Source organism: Salvelinus sp. IW2-2015, linkage group LG2 (genome assembly GCF_002910315.2).
Source record: "Salvelinus sp. IW2-2015 linkage group LG2, ASM291031v2, whole genome shotgun sequence".
In the NCBI taxonomy this organism is placed as follows: Eukaryota; Metazoa; Chordata; class Actinopteri; order Salmoniformes; family Salmonidae; genus Salvelinus; species Salvelinus sp. IW2-2015.
The window spans coordinates 13406601-13418763 of record NC_036839.1 but is presented as its reverse complement, the minus strand read 5'-3'; the positions used below and the strand labels follow the sequence as shown (position 1 = coordinate 13418763).

At 40.2% G+C, this 12163-nt stretch overlaps 1 protein-coding gene across 1 annotated transcript; it reads right to left on the bottom strand.

Moving 5' to 3' along the window:
* Positions 1 to 1454: 1454 nt before the first annotated feature.
* LOC111974656 (T-box brain protein 1-like) lies at positions 1455 to 5482 on the bottom strand. The gene is given in 7 exon segments (XM_024002563.2): positions 1455 to 2349; positions 3166 to 3227; positions 3402 to 3560; positions 3907 to 4028; positions 4255 to 4409; positions 4720 to 5310; positions 5312 to 5482. Coding segments are annotated over 7 exon segments (2025 nt in total). The 5' UTR covers positions 5407 to 5482; the 3' UTR covers positions 1455 to 1508.
* Between the last annotated feature and the right edge of the window lie 6681 nt (positions 5483 to 12163).

Sequence of the window (12163 nt, the reverse complement as noted above, 5' to 3'; positions counted from 1 at the left end):
TATGATCGGTGGATCTGTGAGGATAACTTATAATGCTTGCTTTCTCTTTCTCTCTTTCTCTTTCTCGCTCTTTATCTCTCTCTCTCTCTCTCTTCTCTCTCTTCTCTCTCTACGTCTAAATGGCACCCTATTCCTTTATAGTGCACTACTTTTGATCAGGCAGAGTTGACCCCTCTGTTCAAAAGTAGTGCTAGGATGTCATTTCAGACGGGATAACCACCCCCCGCCCGTTCGCTCTCCTCCTCTCTCTCAGTATATACATTTGAGTAGAAAAAACAATGAATAAAAAAACTTCGTTCATATCTATGGCCTTGAGTTCACTGAGATGCGCTCGTATCTCGCATTTTCGCATAATTTCGCACCTTTTCGGAATGTGGTCCGGCATCTCCACTCCCTTCTGTACGAACCTGGTTTTATGGTCCGTGCTGTTTTAAGCCCGTGACTTCCAGGCCTACCTATATTAACTTGTAATTAGCCACAAAATCCAAGAATTTTGCCATTCTATGAAAAATTGGTCATTTATGTTGGAAATGTTTTGGGTACGTCACGTTTGGTCCATGCATAGGCTACAGTGGATTTAGAAGGATGAAAGCATCTTGGTCCAACGTTTCTATAATTTATTGCAATGAAGCACATTACAGCAGATACAGAAGCTTCCACATACACTAGTACACAATCTGTAAAAAATAATGGAAGGTCCGAAAAAGACGTAAAAATTACAACATTGTTTTCTCCCCTTATTAATGTAGCCTAGTAAAAAGTACACTATATCAACATTTAGAACGTTTATTACCACACCTATAATGAATTTCCATCTTATTTTGCGTAAGATAAAATGGCTGCGTCCTCAAATGTCTAACATCTGGATATTTTGTACTGACACTGTGATTGAACATGATAGGCAAAGAGTAGCCTACTACAATGAGTTCAGAAATAATTAGGCTACATACACTCAGATCTCGCTCCTACCAGTAAAAGTATGCTACACAACGACATAGCCATCATAGACTCGCAATAGTTATTTTTTTTTGTTATCTAACACATTGTATGAGATCACTTGTTTATAGTTTAGGCCTACGATATGCGTTTTAAAACACAACCAACGAGTATGTCTATACTTAYAAATATTACAAATTAATTCAATAGTTTACATTAATTTCACAGTATCACTAAAGGGTTAAATATTATGTACATTATTTTCATAATTACAATAGACAATTGCTGTTGGTGAAAAATCTTCAAATTAAATAAATAGCCTACTGTATTAAGGCCTTTCAGATAGCAAACTAATACTGTTAAATGGAAGAATCTCGCCTAAATGTGCCTAGTAGACCTATGCGCTACGAGGCAACYTCTTTAAATCGTTCGTCAACGTTGGTCCAAGACAGGGTGTGCATTGCAACTGATAGGCCTATCCGTTGGATATTATTAGTTGGATATAGGCTACAGATAGATGGATCTAAAAATAACACATGGGTCATGCGTTTTTTTTCCAGATGTCTGGTTGTTTAACTGTGTGGATAGAAACTGTAGTAACCAATGTCCTTGGCGCAATTTTTCTCACACTCTCTTGGAGGCAAGATCTCAGATTTCAACGGGGACACTGTTTCCGAAACCGGTGTGGCAGACGGTGAAATTCTTCTCCGTTTAGCTTGCTCAAAAATACCAGAATCACTTGAATCAATCGACTTGATTGAAGACGGCGTCTCTATCCAGCTGGATTCGGATAAGTCTTTTGGTTTTGCCTCATCAGACCCTCCGATGGGTGACCTTTCTGTTGGGATGGTGTCGGCTTCATCAACCAGGTAGTTAGAGGTGCCTGATCTGCCACCAACAGAATTTGTGGGCCAGCAGGATAGAACAGGGCTAGACTTACTGCAGTACTGGGGTGGTGTGCGTGTGCCCCAGCCGGATGGGTCGGCATAGTAACCGAGAGGTCTGCTTGAGCACCCTGCAGTGGGCAGGGGAAGGGCCTTTACTCCAGCGGCTGCATATGACAGCAGGGTGGCCGCGTTACCGGCAAAATCAGCAGCCGCGGCGGCATCGTATGCCGAGGCGGCAAAGTCCAGTCGGTTATTGGCAGGGGTGACAAACCATCGCTGCGGGGATGCAACTGTGGGCTCTTCGGTTGGTTGCGGGGATAGCAAGCTGTTACAAAGTGGGACGCTGCGGTCCGTGCCAGGACCAGTCCCTACGCCAGGGTGAAAGCGAGATTTGGCATAACTGCTGACAAATTGGTCCTGTAGGAAAGAACCAGCCATGGCATATCTCGCACCAGGCATGATCTGAGAGCGAGGCGAGTCACCCGGTGATGGCGTTAACCGGTCAATGTCGCAACCTGTGTAGACACTGAAAAGATGAGGGAGAAACATACAAACAAATTATGAATCATGAGAAATAGCCGTCACTGCCAATGTGCAAGAATGGAACAAACTTTCACAAATGCTAATTTGATACAAATGCAGAAGGAACTAGGCCTAGGACTACCTACATTTTTTGGGGACATCATCAAATAATTATTATCATCTAACCAGTGGCCTGATAAAAAAGTCACCATAATGTGGTTATTATAGTGGACTGAGGCCTACTGCAAATTATAAAATGGCATATGCTTATTAATGTGTTCCCATTAAAATTAAACGGAAACTTGAACCTTGATAGGCTAATTCGTTATCGATGCTGATCACATTTTAAGATTATTGATATTGAAGAGCCAACGTGGACACAACATAGACTATATACCAATCCTCGCACCCAATGAACGCACGTCCCAAGAATTTGATAGGCCTATATCATATATTATATGGCTTCTCATGAATAGCCTATTTTGTTCATTTGCAATAGCCTAACGAAAAGCCTAACAATCTCACAATATAACCAAAAACTTGCTGTATTAGAAATGTTGGTTAAACGTTTTCCTGCGATTGAAATTTCTTTAGATTCAAATGTAGCATGAGCAAAAAAAMAATGAGGCATGATTAGGCTACACTTAATTTACACAAAAATGATCTCTATCATTTGAATTGCCTCAAATGGATTCTCTCCAATTAATGTACCTATATCATTTAATTTAATTTCTAATCGGAGAGAGGCAGAACCAAGCAAAACAAACGGGATTAAACACAAAGAATAAAAGCACAAATAGTAATTGACAAATAGTCTTACGTGTCATAGTTGTCCCGAAATCCTTTAGCAAATGGATTGTGGTCGATTTTTAGCTGCGTAATCTGCACAGAAAAAAAAATTGGCAGATTTGAACGAATAACAGGTGTTTYTTGTTTTCTACCGTTCCAAATCCTAATATACCGAAGGAAATGTGGCTTTTGGATATAGGCAACAATACTYTAATACTTAACGAATGGAATTATCGTCAATAAGATTTTTCAAAAGGATTTTCTTACGTCGGTATTCTGGTAAGCTGTGACTGCGATGAACTGTGTCTCTGGGAAYGTGAACGTCTGTACTCTTCCAGGTTGGCTGGAGTCCTCGGTTCCYTCTTCGTTGACCTCCACWACATGGAGCCTGGGCTGGTACTTGTGAAGGGATTGTAGAACCACCATCTGGAGGTACAAGTAAGYAAGAGATTCCATAAATGACCAAAGTCAATTTCGAACTTAAAATTGGAGCCATGGTATTTTCTTGATAGAGCCWAAAGGACCAACACTGAAGACAGGATAAGACATTCGTTTTGAAGAAAAATAACACATTTTATAAAAATTGTTATTTAGACTTTAGATTATGATCAATTATTGGGGGGAACATAATAAGCAAACTATTATGTAACTGTAGGTGTAAGCACAACAAACTCTCGTTGCTCAATAGTTGAGGGTCTTTGAACGTTTCTGGTCATAGTATTTAACGTTTTGTTTTATAGCCTGTATCTCAAATGAAAATGTCGTAGCTGACCTGTCCTGTGTTGTTTGAACCTCCTTTGTTGTTCGTTAACTTCAYCTTTCCAAATGAGATTTCTTGGCGCATCCAGTGCGCCCCGGTGTTTGGAGAGTCAGGGTGCATATACACCCTGTTTCCTGTGGAAAATAAAGACATTAAATACATTGAAATGCACTGCTATTAGAAAATATCATACAAATATTGATTTTCAATMATATTAATTAGATCATATATTTGTTTGGTTGTATTAGTTCAATGTTGCGCGTTAGCTTGCTATTGCAGAATCAAGGCCTACGTTTATCTTAATTATCAACCGTTATCTTCACTGTATACTTCACCGAGATGTAGGCTAAAGGAACATACCTGTCACGTTTGTATCCGCTTTGCCACATGGTACCCACTTGCCACCTTGGAATCGCCAGTGATTTGGATCAGCAAGAATAACATCCACAAATATGTTGTAGTGCGCCGTCGGGTCGAGACCAGAAATGTTGAAACTCAAAAAGGGGAACATCCGTCTGTAATAATACAAAGAATAATCATATAAATGTTGTGCGCTGATGTGATATCAGGCGACGTGTCATGCGTAACAGACCAGCACGTTTGGTGATCTATCAAATTGTGAAATGATTTGTGAAACAATCCAAGAAAATACATTAAACATGATCAATTATATTGAGAATATAGCCAATATATTGAACGTATTACAATTGCAATTACCTTCCATACCCCCCCCACCCCCCCAAAAAAAATGCGTATTAGGCTATTATCACAATATTTGCCTCCAGACTTGTGCTGAAAAGGATGTAACTGGAGAGGAATACCTACCGTCCTTGTTTAGTGATTATCATCTCTGTTTGATGTCTGTGAAACTTCAGCCACAGGGCCCTGTTGCACAGATATACCTGCGCTTTCCCAGGCACCAGCCCAGCTTGCGCGGAGGAAAACTGGTAGAACGCCGCTCCTTGATAAGTGTGTCCATACTGTTGCGCGTATGGGTAACCCGCGGTTGGGTAGCCTTGCGGGGAGCTGTTGGTCAGAAGACTGTTATACGCTCCATTAGTGATGACTGGATGGTGGGCCATATAACGACTCGGACTCCCAATAGAAAAAGCCGGGTGCGCTGGTCCATGTTGACTCGGATAGGGGAACATAGCACTTGGAGTTGCTGAGACTGACTGTGGTTGGTTAGATTGAGAAAGGATATACCTTTCTCCTGAAGATCCATCGAAATTATGACGAATTTCAGAGACTCCGTGGAGATCAGGAGAGAGTTTGCCTCTCTGGACGTCCCCTGATGCGTCCTTGGAGTCGGAAAAATTGTCTGCCTCTGACTGATTCGTCATCCCCATGGAATTTTTTTTCAGAGGTGAACTTCTCTCCAGGTTGTCACTATCAGATATAATAGTATGGTCCTGCGAGCTCAGACCCATCAGAGCATGGGTAGCCACTGCCCACATTCAGACATTTCTTGGAGAGCACACTAGCTGGCAAGATGCAATTCTCGAGCTGCATAGCTCTCAATGACAAACCGCTATTAAGGCAAACTATATGTAAGCTTTTGTCCACGCCTAATAACTGTAATCTAGCAAACGAAAACAACGCCTTCCTATGGTTTGAGGCACTTTGAGTAAGAGAGCAAAWAAGCCAATTGACACCATCCTGCAATCAGGAAGGATTTGCTTTTCAACACTCTTCCTTGCTAATGAAACAACTATTGCTATTGGTTAGCTCAAGACAGTAATTTAATAAGACAGCTCTTAATTGGGATAATCATCATGGCTTTGTGCATAAACCTCATTTGCGTGTAGAGACAATCAATCAGCATCATGTCCTAATTTGATCAAATTAGAACTTTATGTGATGTAGATCACATCTATATGTTAACTATTTCATATCTTTGTGGTGCATTGCCACATGCTCATGTTGATTGTAGAAACCAACAGCAATACAAATGGGCGTGCCGGAAACATACAATTARGTTTTCCCCCTGTAGATTTTGACATTATTAAGGAAAACGTGCGTTATTTACCTATTAATGTGGTAAGAGTGGTAAAGTATGTTTACCGGGGAAACAAAAATATATTATTAACACAGCAAAAATGACAGGCAATGACAGGCAGTGCACTTCATGCTTTAAAATGTTTGTGATATAGCGTGAAATCATGCCGTTCATCTGAAGATGTGTTTATGAGTCCCAAGGCAGGTAAATATTTTATTACTCTGGTCTAAAGTTTTGAATCAGGGCACTCCACGCGAGTGCCCAGACAGATAAAACAACATCATCAAAATCAGCAAGAATGAAAAAACAAAATCACCAATCAAATAACATTCTGAAAATAATTTTTAAATTCGATGGACTTGAGCCAAAGGAAGTTATTTCACCCAATTTGTATTTCAGAATTCTAACAAATGTGTAAAAACTTAAGAATTCATGCGATTCTGTTTAATGATATAATAAGATATCACTGTAATTATTAAACAATTGGACTCTTTTGAGTTGTATTGTTTGATTAGCAGTTATAGACCTAATTAATTATGCACAGGGGGGAAAAAATCTGATATTCCTCAAATATATAGACTAACTTTAGAGGGAACTATTCTGCAGAAAAAGGTCGATCTCATCTTGTCATCTTGACTATTTTTCAGTATTAGAGCTTCATTGATGTGTGGCAGTGTGACAGGGTCATTGGACAAAATCCAACATGAATGTTGTAGTCCAGAATGAGCCAAGTCGATGCTGTGTGTTGCTTMACAAGGTTGGAAAAACTCCACATTTTTACTTAAGTCTACTTATCGATTGAAATACGTAAGACTAATCAAAATATGCATACATGGACATTTTGTTTTGATAAATATCACAAGGCCAGCCCCAAATTCTATAAACATTTCGCAAAAATCAAATCAAATATTATTTATCACATGCACGTATTTAGCAGATGTTATTGCGGGTGTAGCGAAATAATTGTGTTCCTAGCTCCAATGTTTTCTTGAAGTGCATAAATTGCATTGTGTTTTTATGCTCCACATCAACACAATGTAACTGTCGTTGATATTACAGTATTTTTCTAAAATAGCATGTTCCTCAACATGTGGTCATTGCAAAGCTCATTGGTAGAGGTCATGARAAGACAACATGTCGTTGTTCTAACTTCAGAGCCCGCTGTTTGCCTGCCATTGTCCTCCTCCCCAACCCTCAACAGCTTGAAATAGAGAACTCAACTCAGTAACCATGTGCAGTGTTCACAGATGTGTGTCAACTCAGAGAGATCAGCACAACTGTTTACATAATTGTATACCCTTACCATACACTTATGGTAGACCCTTGCACGTTCTAGCAAGTTCAGAAAATGCATTTACCAAGATAGGGGAGAAAACACAATGTGAACAATCAGAAGAAGTGCTGTGTTAGCTGCATGGTTAAATACCATTCCTACAGGTCAAGACAATTGACTAGTGAAAGTGAGAGGATGAGCTGCTAATAACTGAAATAGCCAGCATAGCCTATTGGCAGAAATCAGTCAGGTTTGAACCGGAGTAAAATATACGGAATACTTTCGATGTATAAAAAGTTCCTGTGTTTTCTTGAGTCATCAACATTATATTTCCGAGGGAAAACAGCCAGACTTGAAATAAAGTATCAAYTATCAGCATACTGAACATCACTTTGAATAAATGTTGCATTCTGTTTCAATAAAGTTGCATAAAGTCCGTGTTTGAACCTTAAACAAGCCAAATTGAACGGTGCAAAACAAGCCCCCATCTATGCTAGTGGGGTATCCAGAGAGGTGAAAGGCTTTGCATTCTAATGAAGAGACATGCATCTGAGGCTAACAAGAGAGGTCATTACAGCAGGGCAATAGGCTCCCGTAATCTATTCCTGTAAAACGTACAAGCARGGGCTTGCCTGTGCCTCCAACCAGGAGCTGGTGCAGGCCTTCCCGTCCTCATTACAGCATTATGGTTCACTTCCATCACTGATCTTTAATAAGCAAACTGGGCTTGCTTTTTTTTCTTCGAACCAACCAATGGTTGAATCATCCATGCAGCAGCACCATCGTTTGTTTTCTCCCCACGCTCTATTCCCATTTGTTTGTTATTAGCCCCAGTACTTTGTTCTTATTAGCCCAGCTAGTAGCCATAACCACAGAGGGATCCGGCTGATTATCCATGCCACGGCCAGTCAGTCCCTCAGGAGGTCATTGTGCAGGTTAAGGAGGGACCTCAGGCTTGGTACACACCCTCCTCTGACCAGACAATATGAAGACAATATGAAAGAATGAAAGTTGAATCTGTTATAACCATAAGCATTATTTAAATGCATGGTTATAATGGGAGATATAAAGAACAATACTGCCTGCTAATGTCTTCAGTTCAATCCATTTGATATCTCTTTTTTAAAATATATTTACCTGTATGCCTATGGACAGCTCGTTCAACTAAAGTTAATGTCCCCAAAACGTACTAATACACAGCAAATTGGCCAGTGTAACATTTCTAGTGTTGATTCAGGAGTTAAATRCATTCTGCACACCCACCATTATCATATTTCCCAGCATGCTCTGCATGTAGATTTTTMGGGATTGTTTTTAATATCTGTATTTTTGCACATACATTGATTGATTCATCTTATGCTACACAAAGATAAATAACATAATTGTTTTCTAGGCCTCCCGAGTGGCGCGGTGGTGTGCCACTAGAGATCCTGGTTCGAGTCCAGGCTCTGTCGCAGCCGGCCGTGACCGGGAGACCCATGGGGAAGCGCACAATTGGCCCAACGGCAGGGATGTTCTTGTCCCATTGTGCTCTAGCGACTCCTGTGGTGGGCTGGGCACAGTGCACACTGACATGGTCACCAGGTGTACGGTGTTTCCTCCAACATATTGGTGCAGCTGGCTTCCGGGTAAAGCGGGCATTGTGTCAAGKAGCAGTGCAGCTCGGCTGGGTTGTGTTTCGGAGGACGCATGGCTCTCAACCTTCCGTATGGGAATTTGCAGCGATGAGACAAGACTGTAACTACCAATTGGATACCACGAAATTGGGGAGAAAAACATGTGTATATATAATTATTTTCTAAACTAACCCAATCAYTTAGTTAGATTTATAGCACCAGTTACTAAAATGGTTGTTCTGGTTTAAAAGGTTTATATGGTCTTTTTATCAAGTTTCCCAACCCTGACAGTCATTCTGAATGCAGGTTGCGGGTGAATAAAAATTCCAACTGTTGGATATCCTAACTCTGTCTGGATTCCAATAGGAATTACACATCACTTTGCAAGCCAGAATATTGTGACTTGCAGGCCTGATGTGGCCTGCAAACCAGGAGTTTCCTAACACCAATGTGTTAGGGTAAACTAGGCCATCAAAGTAACACCTTATGATATATGTAATGTGTTGTCATAAAGTAAAATGTTTATGATAACATTCACCTTAGATACTCATTTGGTGAAAACCACATGCCTTCAATAGGAAAGAATTCAACAACCATATCTCTGTCATTAACCAATACAGTCATGGGTGGTAATTTGTGCAAATTTGGCTTTACACAAACAGTGTTAAAACAACACCCGAAAATGACTTACTGTCACAGTGTTTTTGTTTAACACTAATATGAGTTAACTCTAGGTCAACCGTAGTGTTAAATAAAAATAACACTGGCAAGTGTAATGCAGTTTTAATTTTGACGCTATGGAGATGTGTATATAACACTATAATCAGAGTACTTTTTACACTCTGTAGAGTGGGACCATATGTTATCTGAGAAAGTGTTCAAATTAACTCTTTAAGTGTTGATTTAACACTGCAAAATGTACTGTGTACCATCAATGAAAGCATAAACGTTAGTTACAGTAAGGGGAGCTATCCACCGCACCAACAAATCTGCCTATGGTTGCTAGCCAGGTCTCTTTTTAAGGTATTAAGGTATCTCCTTTTAACAATTATTGTAAATATTAAAATACATAATAATAACATATGAATAATCTTTGAACATTTTAACTCTGAATTTTCAGTCATGAACAGTATCATCCTTTTCCTTGATGTCCCAAAGAACTATGTTTGCCACCTGGGTCTAATCTAATCAATGTGGATGACAAGGAGAGAAAAAGCCTGAAAGTGAGCACCAGCTCAGGGACTTTACCTAATGCCCGGCACTGTCACATCAATGATGTGATCACAGCACACAAAATGACAACAAAATTATAGCCAGCAAGGATATGGGGACAGAGTGTGCTGCCCCAGTCAGATGCAATTCCTTTTTGTGACTATGAAATGGCATCTCTCTTGTCGGATGGGTAAACATTTCCCTGTCAGGCCAGTAATAAGGAATGAAGCACACTGAGCTGAACTAAGAGGATAGAGCCAAGGTTATTTGTGATTCATGACAGGTAGTGGCTTATATTACAGTGGCACTAAAAATTTCATGGGAATGCATTTAAGATGCCCTTTAAGTTATTTATATGTTGTTTGCCAGACATCACATTGGAATTTTCATCAATAAATCAAGTTAGTAAGTAAGTATTTCTCTTTTTCTCTGTTTGAATAAAAAAGAGAGGAAGCAAATAAATTCCCCCTAAACTTAATTAGTCCAACTAATTTCTCTTTAGCCTTTGTTTGTTTGACGCTAACATAAATGTTGGCCCCTGTGGTATCCTGCAACCACAGATCTCCCACTGTCAGAAAGAATCAGGGTGCACTTTGGGAAAAAGACAGCTGGTGGTCTGCTAAGGGYCCAGGTGGACAGTTGTGGCTTTTAAAGCCTTATTAYCCATCCTCCCGACCATGTCATCCCAAGAAGTGCACTCCTATAGCCCTCATTATTGATGTCCTTTTGGGTCCTCAAGTCAGAGATCCCGCCGATTCTTGACCACAACCCTTTACTTAGCTGTCAGTGAGTTACATAAAAGGGCAGATGACATAAGGTGTCTCTTCGAACACTCTTGACTCCAAACTAAAATGAAAGTCTAGTCGCCAAGCTGTAATCACAAGCCTACAAACCCTTGCACTTGGAATCTTGAAACTAATAAGAGACCTAACCTTTTCAGTGCCAAAGATAAAGTTAGTATGAGATCATCATATTACACTTTCTTATACACACTGAGTGCACAAAACATTAGGAACACCTTCATAATATTGAGTTGCACCCAGTAGCGGTGTGTGGYTAAAATCACTGGGGAAACAAAGCCAGGGGAAAAAAGCCATATTACAACCAATTTGTTGTGATAATTGCATTGTTTGCTCTATAACCTGCTAGTTCGTATGCCTTGCCATCGTGATACAGTTGAAGTCGGAAGTTTACATACACTTAGGTTGGAGTCATGTAAACTCGTTTTTCAACCACTCCACAAATTTCTTGTTAGCAAACTATAGTTTTGGCAAGTCGGTTAGGACATCTACTTTGTGCATGACACAAGTAATTTTTCCAACAATTGTTTACAGACAGATTATTTCACTTATAATTCACTGTATCACAATTCCAGTGGGTCAGAAGTTGACATACACTAAGTTGACTGTGCCTTTAAACAGCTTGGAAAATTCCAGAAAATGATATCAAGGCTTTAGAAGCTTCTGATAGGCTAATTGACATAATTTGAGTCAATTGGAGGTGTACCTGTGGATGAATTTCAAGGCCTACCTTCAAACTCAGTGCCTCTTCGCTTGACATCATGGGAAAATCAAAAGAAATTAGCCAAGACCTCAGAAAAAAAATTGTAGACCTCCAGAAGTCTGGTTCATCCATTGAAGCAATTTCCAAATGCCTGAAGGTACCACGTTCATCTGTGCAAACAATAGTACGCAAGTATAAACACCATGGGACCATGGTTTTCCGCCGCCATACCGCTCAGGAAGGAGACGCGTTCTGTCTCCTAGAGATGAACGTACTTTGGTGCAAAAATTGCAAATCAATCCAAGAACAGCAGCAAAGGACCTTGTGAAGATGCTGGAGGAAACAGGTACAAAGTATCTATATCCACAGTAAAATGAGTCCTATATCGACATAACCTGAAACAAGGAAGAAGCCACTGCTCCAAAACCGGCATATAAAAGCCAGACTACGATTTGCYACTGCACATGGGGACAAAGATCGTACTTTTTGGAGAAATGTCATCTGGTCTGATGATACAAAAATGGAACTGTTAAGCCATAATGACCATCGTCATGTTTGGAGGAAAAAGTGGGAGGTGTCACATGGGATGATGCTGGAGAGACGAAGCAGGTACGGGGAGTAAAACATTTAATATAGAACAGACATGGAACGAGACAGTAACAGCGT